The sequence below is a fragment of the Haemorhous mexicanus genome, chromosome 18 (assembly GCF_027477595.1).
Source record: "Haemorhous mexicanus isolate bHaeMex1 chromosome 18, bHaeMex1.pri, whole genome shotgun sequence".
Classification (NCBI taxonomy): Eukaryota; Metazoa; Chordata; class Aves; order Passeriformes; family Fringillidae; genus Haemorhous; species Haemorhous mexicanus.
Window position 1 is genome coordinate 6869665 of NC_082358.1, and position 18712 is coordinate 6888376.

General features: G+C 50.1%; 2 protein-coding genes across 2 annotated transcripts in view; one reads left to right on the forward strand and one right to left on the reverse strand.

Moving 5' to 3' along the window:
* Positions 1–1901: 1901 nt before the first annotated feature.
* KCNS1 (potassium voltage-gated channel modifier subfamily S member 1) lies at positions 1902–9996 on the forward strand. The gene is made up of 2 exons (XM_059862860.1): positions 1902–3060; positions 7648–9996. Exons 1-2 carry the CDS (start codon positions 2095–2097, stop codon positions 8101–8103), a joined length of 1422 nt encoding a protein of 473 aa, XP_059718843.1. The 5' UTR covers positions 1902–2094; the 3' UTR covers positions 8104–9996.
* Positions 9997–13523: 3527 nt separating this feature from the next.
* The window catches only part of STK4 (serine/threonine kinase 4), a 46926-nt gene continuing 41737 nt past the window's right edge, over positions 13524–18712 (reverse strand). The window contains exon 11 of the mRNA XM_059863053.1: positions 13524–16614. Within this exon, the coding sequence (XP_059719036.1) occupies positions 16456–16614 (159 nt within the window). The 3' untranslated portion in view covers positions 13524–16455. The remainder of the gene's footprint in view (positions 16615–18712) is intronic.

The window sequence follows — 18712 nt, forward strand, 5'->3', positions numbered from 1 at the left end:
AAGACACCTTGCCTTTGATTTTGGCAGCCTGACCTTTCAGAGAGGCTGCTCTATAGGGAGGGTGCAGAGAGAGTCTGAGGCTGGTTTTGGGATAAGCTGGATCCCACAGATGCACCTCCAGGGGCCCCCATCTGTGTGTGTGTGCTTATAGCCTGAATGCATGAGCATCCTTCTGGAAGGAACCTGGATTAGTCATCCCTACCCCACAGATGGGCTGTGTGATGTCTTCTCTGGAAAAGCTAATCTGACACTGAAATTCCAATTTATCCTTGAAAGAAGGGTTTACACCCCTTCTTCTCCCTTGCTTTTGGCTTAAGCATTAAAAATGGATCCTTCTCCTTCTTTCCTCCTGTTTGAAAGGCAAGACTTTGAGTCCATTAAGCTCTGAGGTTTATCACCAGCTGGTTGCCTCCTCCAGACGTGGTGTGATGGAAGTGCTGGTTGTGGTACAAAGCTGTGTCTTTAAGGAGCCCTGGGCTGGGAGATGCAGTGGAGTTCACAGATGCCTTTGCCAGGCTGTTTCACACAAATCTGGCATTTCCTGCACCCACAGCCCTGCTCAGCTTAAAACACCTCCGAGGTTTAACCATGGCTCTATTACCTGTTCCTCCGCAGTTCTGCCCTACAGATTTAGAGGTGACTGTGTCCCCCAGGTCCCTCCCAGTCTGACAGACCTTTTACACCGTGTTTCTCAGACAGGAAAGCAGGCAGAGCCCTGGTGTTTGCCCCATAAATCCTGTGAGATGGCTAGTGAGGAAGAACTCACAGGCCTCCCCTGGGTGTTGTGACCCACCTTGTGTCCCTGTCCTGGTCTTGGCCCTTGGTGGCTGCTGTGGGACCAGGCTGTTCTCTGTGGGGTCTGCTGGCACCTCAGCATCACTGAGGCTGCAGCCTTTTTCCCCTCGGCTCCTGCTGCCTGTTTGTGCCCTCTGTCCCTGTGGCCCCTAAAAGCTTGGAAAATTCTGTGGGTGACATAAGACAGGAAAAAATGTAATTCCTCCACCAAGAGGGCAAAGCAGTGTCCCTCAAATCCCTTGACTCTGTGACAGGAGCAGGGAGATCCCGTGAGTACAGGGCTGCTTCATGTGTTCCCTGGTTGTTTTGATGAATAAGGTAGGTGGAAAAATCTGGTTTTCAAGGTGGTGCATAAAGATCATGACGCTTTTTATTTTCCTTTTTGCTCTAAATTTCTGGTCAAGACAGGTAAATGCATCTGCATCTGGGAATGCTTCTCTTTCTTTGATGCTTTAACTGTATCTCATTAGAAAATAGAATTTCTGCTGCACAAAAAAGCCCAGCTCCCTGAAACTTATAAATCCCTAAAATGCTATAGAAATCAAAACTGGGTTTTTATTTCTCTATGGACATACAGATTTTATTCAGTCATCAATGATTCTGAATCATGTTTTTGTTATGTTTCAACATAATCAAAATAATCTTAATATTTTACATGGCAGAACACACAAGAGGAAACAAAACAGGCAGATGAATTGTTTTGACACTTCTTCCTCTCAAATTCTCCCTAAAATCGACACCTTCTGTGACAATACTTTGATTTTGGCAAAACTGCCTGTGCTGCTGGAAAGATTGCACCATCTAAGGACTTTTTGACCAGGTCTAATTAGTAGCGTGGGTAGTGGGGCTACAAAGCACTTTGGCAGAATCACAGCAGTGGTGATTTGACAAGATCTAATTTTCCCTCCGGGAGACTCTTTGGGGAATAAATCTTCTCTTCAGTGACTAATTACCTGTTTGAAGAAGGAGAGCCCCATGGGCGAGGTGCTGGAGGTGAATTAAACTGCCTTCCTTAGGCCATTAACAACCTGCAAAGGGAGAAACTTTAGCAGGTAAAAAAGCAAGGAAAACTTTCACATGGAAAACTCATCGGCTTTTCTTTTTTGTAGCTTCCATACCACAGGAGAACAACAGTCTAAAGCTGTTTTTCTCTCCTTCTCTCTCCTTGGTCCTCACTTCTCAAAATGCAAACCTCCCTCCTCACTCCCCAGGGTGCTTCTGCCTCCACCCCCTGCCAGGAGCACCCCTCCAGCCCTGCTGTCTCATCCACAGGTGGAACCCGCTCCTGCTCTACTGATCATGGTCAACAAGACCTTAAACTACTGGGGTCCCAGTTTTGAGGAGGACGTTATCAACATCAACGTGGGCGGTCTGAGGCAGCGGCTCAGCTCCAGCGCGCTCTCCAAGTTCCCCGACACGCGCCTGGGCCGGCTGCTCTCCTGCGACTCGGAGGAGTCCATCCTGCAGCTCTGCGATGACTACGACGTGAGTGCCAGGGAGTTCTACTTCGACAGAAACCCCGGCTTCTTCCTCTACGTCCTCCACTTCTACCAGACGGGCAAGCTGCACGTCATGGAGGAGCTGTGCGTCTTCTCCTTCTGCCAGGAGATCGAGTACTGGGGCATCAACGAATTCTTCCTGGATTCCTGCTGCAGCTACCGCTACCACGAGCGCAAGCTGGAGAGCCGGCACCACAACTGGGATGAGGAGAGCGAGGTGAGCAGCGTGGACACGTCCCCTGATGAGATCTCTGACATCAACCACGACCTGCTGCGCTACAGCACCCTGCGCTGCGGCAACCTGCGCAAGCGCCTCTGGCTCACCATGGAGAACCCCGGCTACTCCATCCCCAGCAAGCTCTTCAGCTTCGTGTCCATCAGCGTGGTGCTGGTGTCCATAGCCACCATGTGCATCCACAGCATGCCCGAGTACCAGGAGGTGGATGAGAATGGCAACGTGCTCGATGAACCCATCCTGCACAAGCTGGAGTATTTCTGCATCTCCTGGTTCACCTTTGAAGTATCTTCCCGCCTCCTGCTCTCGCCCAACCCCAGGAAGTTCTTCAAGCACCCATTGAACCTGATTGACATTGTCTCAGTGTTGCCCTTCTACTTCACCCTCCTGGTGGACGTGACCATGGGCAGTGACTCGGAGCTGGGCAACCTGGGCAAGGTGGTGCAGGTGTTTCGGCTCATGAGGATATTCCGGGTGCTGAAGCTGGCTCGGCACTCCACTGGACTGAGGTCACTGGGGGCCACCTTGAAGGTAAACTGGCTCTCTACCTCCTTACCTATTCCTTTAGTCCTTCAGCCTAGTGGGGCTGAGAGTGACCTGCTGAGCAGGTAGCAGGCCAGCCAGCAGCTGCTGGCTCTGCTAGCACCAGTGTGCGTGGCTCAGGGCTGCTCCTGTCCCCATTCTGGGAAATGGGGAACCCTTCTAAGGGCATGCTGCCAGCTGACCAGAAGCCAGTGTCCAACCCCTGGTGTCTGCTCATTTAGGGAAATAGAAATCCTGGTCCAGCTGAGCTGATACTTGAACGCTTCAGGATACAGTGAGGTTGGGACTGGCACAAAGTAGCAATAGAAAAGCAATGGGTGAGTTACATGGTTTGGGACAACCAGCCCCAGGCAGGGTCTATGCCCTCAGCAGAGCCTGGGTTTCCAGCAGCTGCCCCTCAGTGTGATGAAAAACTTGGCATGCAGAGCTGGGGGAAGCTGGTCCCAGGGCCATGTGGTCCTCAGGAGGAAGGTCTGGAGGAAATGCTGACCAAGTGGAGGACCAGGATTCAGGTATACCTACAAGTGGCATCCCTGCAGGTCTGGTGAGAGGGTCCACATCCCCCATAACATGCCCCAAGACTGTGTTTCTCCAGACCCCCACCCACAGCACCCCTGGTGTCTTCAGACAGACCCAAGGGCAACTTGAAATCTGTTATACAATTGTCACTATCCTGGTGCTGCAGCCAGACCTCCATCACTGCAGCTCAGTGGTGAAGCAGGAGAGCTTTCACACCCAGTGTGGTTCTGCTCACCCCCACCATCTCTCCCCTCCATCCTCCTTCTGCTGAGGGCCATGTTCCTGAATCTGGGGAGAAGGAAACTCACCTCCTGTGCTTACACAGAAAATCCAGCCTGGTGCAGAGGCCAATGGACTCAGCCTTTATTTGTCCCTGGTTCTTGGTGATTGCATCAACAGGAATCCTAAAGCTGATCCTTGAGCCTGCTCAGAGTGACACATGCTCCCAATGCCCCACCACACATGGGAGTCATGTTGGGCACAGGGGGATGATCACCAGGGCAAACATTGCCTCTTCTTGGGTCAATTGCACAAATATCCCTGTGCTTTACCCCCTTCAAACAACTGGCATACCACACAAATGGCCAAGGAAGCAATCTTTGTAACAGAGCCTGAAATTCAACCAAAGGGCCACTCTCTTCCCACTCAGTGCCTGGCATGGGAGAAAGCTGCAGCTCCTGGTGCTGCTCCCTCTGAAGGGCCATGTCAGGGATGAGTAGCTGGGGACACCCTGTTTTTGCTGCTGCAGCAGTGACAGGGCTGGCATGGGGTGTACTGGCATTGGCTGCTGGGGTTGGACCTGTTCCCGTGGCTGAGTCACGGAGGAAAGCAACCATTGAGTGTGAATGGGGGTGAGGATGGGCAGCAGGAAAGGTCTTCTGCCAGCTTCTGCTCTGACGCAGGATCAGCCCTGCCCAGAGCTAATCTTGCAGAGCCCACAGAGCATCAGAATATTCCTGGCATCCTCAAAACCTGCTGATAACAGGCTCCAGGGTGGGTTGCTTGAAATGAAGATGCCTGAAGTCCTACCTGCATCATACTTGCTTCTGAACACTCACCTTGAAAGGGCACTGACAAGTGACAGACCCAGGTAAAACTGCTGGTGAAATTTAAGTAAACTTGCACAGGTGGAAAGGATTCCCTAAGTCCTGCTGGTGCTCCATCCAAGCGTGAACACCACCTCTGAGCAGAGCAGGCACTGATGGACTCATGTGCGTATTACTAAGCAGCAAAGGAGATCTGGGGAGCCGGCAGCATCGCAGCTCCGGCTTCTGACGAGCAGCTGATTCACCCAGTGACGTGCTGGAAAGTGCCCCTTCCTGGGGACTCCGTAGCCAGCTCTAAATGGGGATGAGCAAAGACACAAATCTGATGCAGCAGCTTGGCATTGTGATTTAGTGGGCACATAAATTACAACGTCTTGTTAATCATCATTTACTTCCTATTGCGAGAGCAGAAAGCGGGAGCAGAGCAGTGGAGGCTGTTAACAGCCAGGAAGCGGGAGCGATGGCTCTGGCAAGCTGAGTGATTGTTCCCCTGCCACCAGAGTGCTAGCAGAGGGAATTCTGCCATTTGTGCATTGTAAACCCTGAACAGCCCTCAGATTGCTTGGGGCCTGATCCACAGCGTGTTTAATTTGAGAAGAGGCTTCCTACATGTCTCTGCTCTTCCTCCCTGCCATGCCCGACATCCATTACTGCTACTGCAGCTCTGTGATGCGGGTTTGGAGCCCCTCTCCTACTGGCTGTTGATAGATGGTGGTCCCTGGGTAATTACAGCACATACAGGGATCTTCAGGAGTTGCTGTCTGTCCCCTCAGGGGCCTAAATGCATAAAGAGGCTGGAACTCTGCACATCCCTGCTGTCACTACCATGGGCCATCTTTGCTCGGCCTCCACACTGCTGTTTCTGGCAAGACTCAAAGTGGGCTCTTCCATTCCAATTGTCTTCTGCTGTACTGGAGGAAAGGTGTGCATTTGGCAGGAACCTGGAGAGACTGCTGCTTGGAGGGCTTTTTGCTGGAGTCTTTTATTACCTAGCATTGCATCCCCCAAGGCTGGCTGCTTGCTAAGCCTGCAACCCTCCCTAACCCTGGTTAAAACTGCATCCCACCCAAACCCTATCCAAGCCTGCATCCCCCCCGACCTGCATTCCATCTGAACCCTGGCTAAGCCTGCATCCTACTCAAACCATGGCTAAAACTGCATCCCAGCCAAACCCCAGCTGCAGCTGCCTTCCCCCTCAATCAATGAGCAAACCAGAAGTTTTGCAGATAAAGGGCTACAAATAGATGGCAGCCAATGCCTGAGAATCAGCTGGGAGGTTTCTGGAGCCTTCCCTGTGCTGCAAACCCTGACCCTGCATGTAAATTGAAGCAGCAGGAGCTATGGAGTTGCCTGACTTCCCCTTTGCCTTCCCCCTCCAACACATCCCAGGGCCAGAACTGATACTCTTTAAAAATGCATGAGGTTATTCGGGGCTGCTGGTCCCCAGCTGGGATGTACAGACCTGCTGTTAACTTCCAGCCAGGAGCAGGTCATTCTTGGCCAAGTGATACACCCTTGGCTCTGAGCTGTTTGTCCTCCTCAAGGAGCTCCCTTGGCACTGCTATAGGGCATTGCAGCCACAGGTGAGGGAGGAGAAAGGGAGAAAGAGGAGAAAGGGGAGGAAGAGGAGGTTATTTGGTATTACTGGCATTATCTGAGGAGATTTTGCCAGCTGTCTAAGCAAAGTCTCCTCATTCCCTGCCATGAATCCACCTCCTCTTAAGTCTCATCCTGACCACAGAATCCTTTTCCCACATCTGCTGCTGTTTGCTCTGCTCAAATGTTGTTTCCTTTAGCCGTTATGTGGTCTCCAATAAAGCATTCTCTGCTTGTTAGGAGACTGGGAAAAACTCCCCACAATCAGAGCTCTGCTTTCTTTTTCCCAAAAGATGAAGAGCAAGCTGGCAGGTCAGTGGGCAGAAACATCCAAAAAATTCACTTATGGCAGTCAAGAAGTAATTGGACAAAGCCATGCTGGGAGGATGGTGGTGGCAGCCTGTCCCCTGGCAGTCCCTTCCTGGCATGGCTTGCTGCCTGGTCCTCCAACTGCCCACTGCCTTTTCCCCCTGGGCTTCTGCCACAGGTTTATACTTTGTTCAGATATTAAGAATATAAAAAGAAAGATTGCACACGAAGGTTTTAGGTTGAAACCAGAGAAATGATGTCTTCTTCAAGGAGCGCTGCATGCCTCTGCCATCAGAGCTGGGTGTCCCATGGCTCTGTTCCCACCAAGGCTCCCAGACCCCTTGGACTGTACTTTGTCAAGCTGGGGCTGGCAGCACCCTGTAGGATGGGTGCTAAGACCAGCCCATGCTGACACTGGATGGGTCCCTGCTCTGTCCTGATGACCAGGGATGTTTGGTTTCATGCCTGCTCTGATGTGAAGTTTCTATGTGTGTGTAACAAAGGGTTTCATGAATGCTGAGGCTCAGTGGTGTTGGGGTACAGGAGGGACCCTGGGGCTCGGGGGTCCCCAGGGAGCCTGGGCTGAGAACTGGGTAAGAGCTGAGCTGAGCCTGCAGCAGAGACCACGTCCTCCTTGCGAGCAGTGCCAGCGACTCAGGAAGGTACAAATTGCTTCTTTTAGTGGCTGCCTATTAGGTGGTTTCTGGGGACCTGCCAAGATAAAAGGAAAATGTGCTAAATATTGTTAGCTGAGATCAGGCCAGAGTGAGTGCTGGAGGCAGGGGAGCAGCTTCTGATGGGGATCCCTGGCTGGGGAGCCCAGATCTGTCTTCCCTCCCAGCACTCACAGGCTGGTGGAGTGCAAAGAGGCAGCTGTGGGTGCCAAGAATGATTCCTGGCTGCACCACTTGCTCCAGATGTGAGTCACTCCTGCTCCATTCCAGCCCACCCCCGGAGCAGGACATCCCACAGCAGGGGTGGATGGAAGCACTGGGATCCCTGGTGGAGGAGTGCAGGGAGTCTGTGCAGGGCTGTGTTTGCACTGTGGGATCCCTGTGTCCTGATCAGTGGCCCCCACTGACCAAGGCTCTGCTTTCCCTTCCAGCACAGCTACAGGGAGGTGGGGATCCTGCTGCTCTACCTGGCTGTGGGGGTCTCTGTCTTCTCTGGCGTGGCCTACACTGCTGAGAAGGAGGAAGACGTCGGCTTCGACACCATCCCAGCGTGCTGGTGGTGGGGCACGGTCAGCATGACCACCGTGGGCTACGGGGACGTGGTGCCCGTCACCGTGGCAGGGAAGCTGGCGGCCTCGGGCTGCATCCTGGGGGGCATCCTGGTCGTGGCACTGCCCATCACCATCATCTTCAACAAGTTCTCCCATTTCTACCGCAAGCAGAAGGCGCTGGAGGCGGCCGTGAGGAACAGCGGCAAGAAGGAGCCCGAGGAGGGCGGGAGCACCTCCAGCCGCGACCGCGACTCCGAGGCTCTGAGCGAGACCTCCCTGGACAGGGGCAGCCCCGACCGCCGTGGTCTGACCCCCGGTGCCCACCCCAGCCCCTGAGCCCTTGCTCTGCAGCCCTGGGGCACGTGGGACCTGCTGGGACCCACCTGGGGCACCTGGGACCCGCTGGGACCCACCTGGGGCACCTGGGACCTGCTCAAGGTGAGCACGGTGCCGGGACACGGCGGAGGCGCCACGGCTGGCATCACCCTGTGAAGGACAGGAGGGCTTGGAGGAGATGCCCAGGGGGTGTTGGCTGCTTCCAGACCCTGTGCCTGCCTGGATGTGTCTCAGCCTTCACCTTGCTCACCTGTGGCTGCAAAGGGAGGTTGTGGTGCTGGATATGCCCCTGCCAGAAAGGGAGGCAGAAAATAAGAAATACAAGTGACCCCTGATCAGGCACTGCTTCAGGTGTATGGAGAGGGATTTTCCTCTGCCCTCACGTTTTGTGTTGTCCAGGGTGAGGTTAAATAGCTCAAGGATGGATGAGGCAACCCTCACCAGGCTGGCAGCCCTTACAGATCCTGGGCCATGTCAACTCCAGCCCCAGCCTTGTCCTACCCCCAGCAGGAAACAGGCTCAAAAGGCTCAACTGCCCCTCCAGCCAGAAGGGAAAGGGGTCTGGGAATGAGCCTGTGTGGGAGGAGAGGTAGTGTCCAGCTCAGGGTGAGCCCCATGGGAGTGGGATTGACTGAACCCCACCTTCTTTCCCTTGCTGGGATTTATCTGCTCTCCTGCACTGCCACTGCGGGGACCCGCAGGGGTCTGGGGCTGTGCTGGGAGTGTGGCACAGCTGGGATCACTGCCCACACATGGGGGAGGGACACTGCCCACACACCTGGGGATGGCCAGGATGGCAGAAGGAACACTGTCCTCAGGCAGCAGCCGTCAAAGGGGTCAGGCTGCGGGAACTGAGGAGCCAATTCCAGTGGGGCTGTCCCCCAAGTCCTGGTCTCCCTCACCACAGCCCCTAGCCTGGCTTTATCCTGCCTCTTCCCTCCCTGTCTCAGGGCCAGGCAGGGCCAGGAGGGCTGTAAAGAGGGGGTCCCACTGTCCCAGGTGTCCTCACAGGGAGCTGAGCTCCCTGAGGGCCGCTGCACTCACCTTCCCCCTGCAGGGAGAGAGCTGGGGCAGAGGGGACCTTGCACTGCTTTTGTCACCACAGCCTCTGAGCACCTCACAGCCAGGCAGGGAGGTCGGCCTGGAGCACAAACCCCTTCCTGCCTGGAACCCCAGCCCACCTGAGCACCTTCAGGGCACAGCATTAATTCCCTACAGAGCTTTTCCTCGCCCTCCCACCCCGTTCTCTGTTTGGAAATTGAGCAGCTCTGTTGCACACAGAAGAGTGCACCCAGCAATGCCTGTTTTGAGCAGGAGAAACGTGCATCCCACAATCCCAAACCACCTCAAACACACTTCAAAGGCTTCAGGATGACCCCAGGTACCTGGACCATGGCTTTGCTGCTGCTTGTCCTGGCTGGGTTTCAGCACAGCTGTAGTTGCTGGTGCTAGCTCTGCCTGTAGCCATCTGCTGGACACAGGCAAGGAAAGCCAACACTGCTGCAGGTCTGGCCTTTCCAAGCCCAGTGGGACTCAGGGAGGGTCCCCAAGGAGTGGTGGTGTGGGATGGGAGGGTGCTCACGCTTCTGGCATCATCAAGTCTTCCAGTACCAACTCCATGGTCAGCTCTGTGCTTATTCCTGCTGGGAGCTGGGACTGGAGAGCAGCACCCTCTGCTCCAACCAGCTCCTGCTGCACTGTTACTTGAATACAGGAAGGACTTTCCCCTTCTCAACATAAATATTCCAGTAGCAAAATGTATTCAAATGTGAAGAGTAAATTATATCTATTAATGAAAAAGAATTATGCAAATAATTAGGAGCATGTAAATTAATTTTCTATCTATGCATGGGATGCATACTGTATATTTTATTAAAGACCTCAATGACCTGCTGTGGATGATGGTTTCTGTTTTTGGGCAGCTGGATGTGCTCATGCAGCTCATGGGCTGAGGCAGGGCTGGGTCAGGGTGAGCAGGAGCAGCCAAGCTGTTCCCACAGGGCTGCAGGTCCCTGTCAGCCACCCCCAGCCCCACCTTGGAGCCCAGCAGAGTTCCCACCTCAGCCCTGCTCTGGATGTGGGATTCTGTGGGATGCTGGATGCTCTCTGGCTGACAGCTGTCCTCATGCCTGGACCACTGCTGTCATCCTGGCTGGAGCAGTTGGAGTAACCCACCTTCCTGAGGCTCAGTGAACGAGGCATTCCCGGGGTGTGAGGCAATGTCTTGGAGCTGGTGGGCTCTGGGAAAAGCCCCTCAGGGAGCCAGGCATCACAGCTGGGAGGGAGGAAGGAAATCCTGGTGCTGTCTGTGGCTCTCTGATGCTCTGAAATGAGGGGGGGGTCTCCAAGCTGTTGATCTGCAGGGCTGGCTGGGGAAGGCACCACTGCTCTCCCTGTGTCAGGTGCACTACTCTGCTGGGCACGATGGGGTAAAAACAGTTCAATCTTTATTCCTTTGAGAGCTTTCCCGTTAAAAAAGTTAAAAATCCACATCCTGCCAATCATTGCAAGGCAAAAGCTGCCCTACCCTGGGGGCTACAAGCAAGGCAGGATCTGTGAGCCCCTCTGGCACGTGGCAAAGTCACATCAGAGGGGGCTGGGGCACGAGAGCTCCGAGCTCGGCTTTGGGAAAGCCACGAAAGATGTTTTCTTTTTTTAGCCTCCTGCTCTCTGTGAAGACATTAGGATTTGTATGGCTCTGAGTAAGTGCACTAGGAAAATCCTCCCACTGCTGTGCAGGCAGATCTGGCAGAGCTGGAGCTGTGCAGAGCAGGAAGGTGCCCAGCAGCAGAGTGGGTGAGCACAGCCCACGCTCCCCAGCGAGGCTGAGCAGCACTGGGCTGCAAGGACAGGCCTCACTTCCTAGTGCTGAGGCAAGTAGGGAACTCGTGTTCTCTGCTAATCCCTAATCAGTTTTCCTGAGTGGCTGCATTTTCATTTGATACAGTGGGTAAATCAATTACACACTTTATCAGGTTATTCCTACAAAGCTGCTTTCCACATTCACCAAATGATTGACTAAAGCATGACTCTCTTGCCTCCAGGGAATGGTGATTAAGGAGTGACCTTATTAAGCTATTTAATGCAGCTGAGAATTAGACAACTCTGCTCAAAGAGACAAAGTAAACTTCATTACCTTTGTTTAAAACTTCTTTTCCTTTGCCAACTTTCAGATCCATGTCTACCCTGAGCATGGTCTGTGCGCTTGGCTGGTAATTAGGAAACCAGGAGATTTTAAAGGGCTTCATCTATAGGAAGGAAAAACTCCTCACTGGCAGTGTTTCTGGGATCTCTCCTGCTCACAGATTCTTACAACCCTGCTGACCTCAGCAAAAATCAGTTCTCACTGCTTGAGCTCACTGCTTGACACACTGAATCAGTGTTACTTCTATTTGCTGAACTGTGTAAGGAGATCAGTAAAAACAAACAGTGCAGTAATTCTATTTGTCTTTGGTTTTTTTACAAAATAATGCTAAACCACTTTTGCCTTGTAGTGAGACAGCCCCAAGGTCTGCCATATACTTATGGGTTCACTTTAGCCTTTACCTGAACCCAAGCTGTTAACTTAGTTGTAGGAAAAACACAAAATCAAGACTTCTATTCTAACCATCTGAGAGAGCCAAATGAGCAGCCTTGAAGGCATGGAATTAAATTACCCAAATGTGCCTAGACAGGTGACACCATTTCAGGGAATAAACCCCAGAGGTCAGGCATGCAGGGAGGCACAGCACCAGCAGTGCATGCTCACATCCAGCCCTCGAGTCTGCTGAGAGCAGCACAGTGGGAAAAAACCTGCCCCACATTCCTTTCAACATCATGCTCTCTGTAGTGAAGGAGTATTGGTCCAGAGCTTTTGAGCCCCTTGGGCTGAGTAAAATGCACCCTACAGCTCAGCTGTCTGCTGGCTGTGCACAGACAGGACTGCAAGAGGCTGCTGTCACCCCACGGGATGGGACTCAGGGACTCAGGGACTCAGGGCTCCCTCCACGTCCAGCACTCTATTGATTTGGACAGCAACACCCTAGAGGGGAGCAGGACAGTCCTTCATAGATGGAATTGAATTGTTTTAAACTTTTTAAACACATTGGCTTTCGTCCTGGGCTCTTAAATTAAAGAGCAATTAACTTTCAGTCTAGAAAGAGCTGATGGGTATTTCCTGGTTTGACTTGTCAAAATTTTGCCAAAATGATTAGTGAAATGAAAAATTGTCAACTCTCGAGGCAGGGCTGTCAGCCAACACTCAAAGCATTTATCCAAGCTCAGACTCTTCTGGCCTGTGGACAGCAGGAAATGGTACAAAATGAAGGTGTAGAAAATGAGTAGCTGGGCAAAAAGGACACTGGCACAGCAGCTCCTGTTCCTTAATGCTTATAATTAATACAAGCTGCTGGTGCTATGGGCTTAGTGGAGAGCTGACTTTTCTCTTATGGGGGAGAAAACCAAGGCTAACCATCAGCCCCAGCTCGGGGGTACCTGTTGTTACTGGGTTTGTTAGCCACATGCAGAAGTTTGTGCAGCAGGTGCAGTGCTGCCAGCACAGAGGGAGTGCACACAAACACCCCCTGGTATGGCTGCACAACCCTCCCTGCCTTTGCTCTGGGGCTCCACAATATCCTGGTAATGCTGCTGAGAAGATGTGAGAGCTCCAGGCTTCCCCAGTTACTAGAAAAGCCTGCAGCCTCCCTCCCTTTGATTTCCAGCTCCTTCCCAACTCTTAAAAGCTCAGATCTATTTTGTTTCTTCCGGAATTGCTAACCAAAGCTGACTCCTGAATGAATTCTGTCTCTGCTCCAGTTAGTCATCCCTCCAGGACAGATTTAGTAACTGCTCAGGGAAACCACATCGAAGCCAACAGTTCACCATTGGAAGGCAGCACCCACTCACTGTCAGCTTCATCTTTCCCTGAGCTAGAAAGCTCAAAGTGCAGCAAGCGAGCCAGAATTAGGAGTGAGCCTCTAGCCTCACCTGTTGTGTAGGAAGGTGGATAAATTGGTATGTACCTAGCCCCAAATGTGCCTGCAGGCTCAGGGAAGCTGCTGCAGACAGCAAGCACCTACAGCAGAGCTCAGCATCCCCATCTGCCAAAGCACCCCATGGGCAATCATCCCTCCTGCAAGGCTGGAGCTCCAGGCAGGGCTGCTGTGCTCCTCCCTGTTGGAACTGCCTGAGCATCACCTCCTGAACCCCACAGAGCTGCCAGCACATGGAGCTGCCCCTCTGCTCAAGCAATCTCACCCTGAGCTGCAGAATTAGTGAAGTTTTAAAACATGTTCACTGCCCATGTTCTGAAAGCTTGTGCTCTCCTCCAGAATGCTGTATAACATTGGCTGAGTCGAGGTGCATTATGTTAGAACTTGTCCTGGTAAACAGCAACACCCCCAAGTACTGCCATGCATAAATATGAGACACAACACTGATGATTTCAGGTAGGGACAGTTTATTTGCCCCTTTGAACAAATAAGGCAAGATACTTGAGAAAGATCAAACAAAATCTCCTGTATCAAACTGAGAGGAATGCAATAAAAGTTACTGTTCCATACATATACAAACTAAAGACCCAACAGAATTATATACAAACAGACAGATCTTACAAAACAGCATTTCAAGTCAGCAGTTTATGCCAGTGTTGCTAATTTCTTTGTTACAAAAAAAGTTAAAGCTACAAACTTCACATTTGTTAAGTCTCACATGACTGACACCATCAGTATCTCTGGGTTTTAGAAGCAAAGACAATGATTTGTCCAGAACCCTTTCCAAATGCAGATGAGCCCAAGGAGCACATGAATGCAGCTTCACAATTATGCAAGTTTTTTGCTTAAAACTTTGTCAAAACATCCTTCCCTTATGGTACCAGCCCTGGTCATAGCTTGGAGGACTCTGAGGGATGAAAAGGTTCTGTGCTCCCAGACAATCTACAAAGGGACCAAAAAGGGAAGTATTTTCTCCAACAAACTGAAAATCATTGAAGGAAAAAATAATTCCTCTGCACTACAGCTCCAAATGCAAGAAACATCATTAAGTCTCACCCACTGCAAGCATTTTAGAAAGGTTCAAAGACAGTTAAGCCATTGGACCAGTTTTAGTTATTTTGGTTCGTTTGCTATATTTTAAGACAATCACGTCAGCAAAGCAGAGTATTTCAAGAGTGCTTACATTCAGTTACAGCAGTCACAGGTTGCATATTCTGTAAATAGACACCACCTCGTGGTGTTTCACCTTAAAGTTGGGGTTTCTAATGCCCTCTGATCTTTACAGTTATCTATACAGTGCAGAGGAAAAAATCCTTCCAGCAGAACAGGCGTGACCCACGCCACACAGGCAGTGCACAATTTACCATGTCACAGACCTCTGTGTCTGTCACACCAGAGGTGCTGGGCCAAATCCACCCAAGGGACTTCTACAAGATCCAACACTGACCAGAGAACTCCCTGCTAAGTTGGAGGAGTTTCTTTGATGCAAAGGATGCTCATGAAAGTTGCTCATCATAAAGACAAGGTTAGAGCAAAGCCTATTGCACAGATCCAGATGAGCAGAGCAGAAGCCCTGATGTTCCCCAGCACCTGGGGCTGTCAGATTGCTGGCTGTCCCAGGATGTACTCCTCCTGCAGCACCCTACATACACTGCTTACTGCCTCCCTTTTCCTTAGGGACAGCTGGATCCCACTGCATTAGCAAACTGAGACAAAGCCATGCAACGAGGGTAAGGATGGCTTGGTTCCTTTCACAGCTGTGGAGCAGAACTGTGAGCAGCAGCCAAGGGCCTGCTCCAGTGGGGAAACAAGACCCTACAGAAACATGAAACAAACACATCACCTCTGTAGCAGCATTTGATTCAGGAGACACTGCTGTTTAATCATCGGGGTGATGTACCAAGGCCTAGCTCAGCACGATGTGGAAACTGTTCCCTCTATCAGAACAAAATAAAAAAACACTGGTAGAAATGCTTGCTCTGCCCAAACATTCCATCCTATGCTAGGCACACCTAGAACTGCACAGCTGTGCTGTTAGAGCCCAGGGGACAGAGGCACTGCTCAGTCTCTGCCCTGCACACAGGCTTTGTTTTACTCTCCACTCTGATGTGAGCTGATTGCACTGTCCTCACAGCGATTGTACGTGCTTGGGGCATTGGGGCTGATTGAGCTATGCTGGGCAGGGATGGCAGGGAAACTAAAAAAAAACAACACAAGAGCATCCAGAGGAGCTGGAAGAGGTTCAGTCTCTTCCATTCCAGCACATTGGTAATTGTCTTCTCATCCAGATCAACTCCGCCTCTGCTCCACCACCATAGATGCACATCTTTGTTAATTTAACAGTCTTTACTTTCAGTTTGACTCTCCTGATGTGCTAAACCTTGCAAAAATGTGAAGGATTGTAAAATCAAGCTTTTATTCAAGCATCCAAAGATGTAAATTTGAAATGAAGCCTATAAAATATTTCACAAGCTGTGGAGATTTTTAAGTCCTCTTAGACACAGCTGAAGTACCAAATTCCTGAGAGAGTTCACACAACTTCCACCCATTCAAACACTGTTTCCTTTTCCCAGCACTCCATTCTCAGCAGGGTCTCCCTGAAGGACGGTTCCAAACAGACAGACAAAGGGGTATCAGATCACTGACTGGTTTTTGGTTTTAAGTGGGTGTGGATTTTAAATTACAGAATGTAATTTCTCATGGAGGCACAACATGCTTTATCTACTTATATAAATTCATAAAGTACACAAAATGAGGACAAAACTGAGGTCTTGAAGAAATCACACTTGCTTAAAGCACACAGTGTAAGGCATGGGGCTTATTACAGGCTTTTTAAAAACTGAGATTTAAGTTTCTTTCAAAAGGCTGGAACAGTTTGTACATGTTCTCACCTGCTCTCTTCAGTGACCTAAAACTTATCAGTACCTTAACAGTAGAAACAGTTACCAGCTTGAAATTGAGTCTGTGCATTCACAAAGGAAAACAAAAACAAAAAACCCACAAAAGAATCAGCTGTTACAGACAACCATCTGCATTAACTTAAACCAAAATAGACTCCTGAAAGTTCAGTTGAAGAGACAGTGAGCCAACGTTCATTAGCCAATTTCTATCTGGTTCCTCAGGTTTAAAAACAACCCTCCTAAAAACAGTAACAGAACTCTTTTGGAATTATGTTTTAAATACAAGTCTAACATTAAAACATACAATCAGGATTTTCCACATGACGGCATTCCTGAGTTCACAAAAGGTGCTATGGAAAAATAAACGAGCAGAAGTATTGCCCTCTATTTTGCTAGCATATTTCAATAGAAATCAATCTGTTCAGTAGTCATAAAAGCAAGGGGCTGATTGCTTGAGGGTGGAAGGAGGTTCCCCCCGTGGCTCAGAAGTTCTGCTGCCGCCGCTTCTTGGCCTCGATGGCGTCGAGGATGGGCTGGCGCTTGGACTGGTACTTCTGGCGAATCTCCTCGATCTCCTGCTCCATCATGGGGTCCAGGGCAGAGAGCCTCTTCTGGAGCTCATCCACGCTCCAAGTCTTCAGCTAGCAGGGAGACAAGAGAGGAACAGACACTGGCATCAGTGCAAGCACCAAGCGCACCTGCGGGGATCCTGCTGCTCCTCTGGCAGCCACAGAGATCTTCCAGCAGGGAAAGACACCAAGAGCTCTGCTCCAGGCTGCTGCCCTCAGTGAGAGTGGTGTGAGCCTCAGGATACTGCTGCTGCTCATTCCACAGGTATATTACATGCTCTGGTTGCTGGCAGTGTGAGCACACAACCAACCAGTGAAATGTTTCCCCCATGGAGCTGCTTTTCTAATGCTTCCTTTTGGAGGCTTAGGACAGAAATGCTGCACTGAGATAGAAGGAAAGCAAAGTTCTCCTTTCTTTGCAACTAAACCTCCTTATGCTAACTGACTAAAGGAGACACAGAGAACAGGAAGAAAATAATATCATTGACAAAAGCTGCATGTGAAAAAAAAATAAAAGGCAATTTTGTACAATCAGGCTGGATCTCAGTCACGGTGAGGAATTCAGAGTTTGCTACACCAGAAATCCCAGAGCACAAACACACACCAGGTCACTTTGGGTCAGCCTCACTGATGAAACATGCAAATACAATTTGTGTTTTCCTCTGCACGTGAAGATGTCAGGCTCATCTGGACAAGCTCCCTCTCCCTGACCTTTGTTTAATTGGCTATCTTTTGCTTGGTGGCAATTTGCCAAGTGAAAGTTTTGCTCTGTGATTACAGATGCCAAGTGTGGCCTGGGACAGTCTAGACTGTCCACAGCTACAGCCTTTCTGTAATGCTATAATATTATAACTGGTGCAACAGACAGGATTTTAGTGTAATGTTAAAAATATGGACACTGGAAATGTTTCAGATGTTTACTTAAGCACCAGTCCTTTCCCCATCCAAGACCAAGTGATCACAGGGGAGACTGCTTTACAGGCACTCCAGCAGGACAGAAATGACTGTGCAACACCTGTGTGCTATCACTAAGCACCTGCTGTGGATGCTAAGAATATGCAAAATAATGTGGGCTCTTTCTTGTGCACAAAAAACTGTCAATTTTTTTTTTTTGTTTTCAACAAATGTCATAATTAAGTCACATATCTTTATTTTCCTGCAAGTGGGGCTGTCCTAGTTTAGCTGTTAATTAATCAGCTGTCACGATTATTCTTCAAGCCATTCCTGAACCAAAACATGAAGTGAAATGTTTGCTGCCTACTAAAAAGCAACAAATGAATGTTTAATGGCAGTTTGCATCACTCCTTAAAACTAAGATATGGAACTCCTGATGCCTTTTCCTGAGGTGGAAGAGATACCAGTCCCTAAATCACAAAGTCACCTGCTACTTAATTTCTCATAATGTCTTTTGAAGTTCTTTAGCATATTCTGCTAAGCAAGATCTTTCCTAGTTGCTGTTTCAAGATCACAAATCCATTTTAATAATCCAGGCACACATGAAACAACCTTTCTGCCCAGGGTATACAGTATTTCAGCCTTTCCAATCAGGCAACTGTTCATTAGAAAGACAAAGCACTTCCTCCACAAAGATATATATTATTTATACACATTAATGCAACTTTAACAGGCAGCAGTTTAAGTTGATGCATGGCACCAGTTGCCTTTTCACACTAATTTATTAAGGAGCAGGTAATTATTCAACATTCCACTTCCTCACAGTCTAGGGAATTGAAAAGTCAAATAAAAATGCAAAACAGAAGAAAATATTAATACAAGTACTGAATACATATACTGAGCAGCTACACCTCTCCCAGTGCTGGACTGCTTAAAGAGAGCATTGGAACAAATCTAAACCACCTTGCTGAAGGTGTAAGCCAACTGTTAGATGTGAGAAATGGCCCTAGGGCTGCAGTCTTCCAGGGATGCCCTTTGAGCCTCCTCTGCCATCCTCCTGAAGTGCCTGGGTGCTGCTCAGAGCCAGGAACAAAGTGCCTGAGCTGGCAGAGCAGATGCACAGCGATGGGCTCTCCAGAACACCTGGCTGTAAGAAAACACTGCCCTACAGGTGTCCTTGAACAGGATGGAGCATCAGGGGACATCCTCCACTGACACACCAAGCCTTCCTGCAAAGTGTAAGGGCTGCTTGCCAAGGGACACAACAGCTTTGACA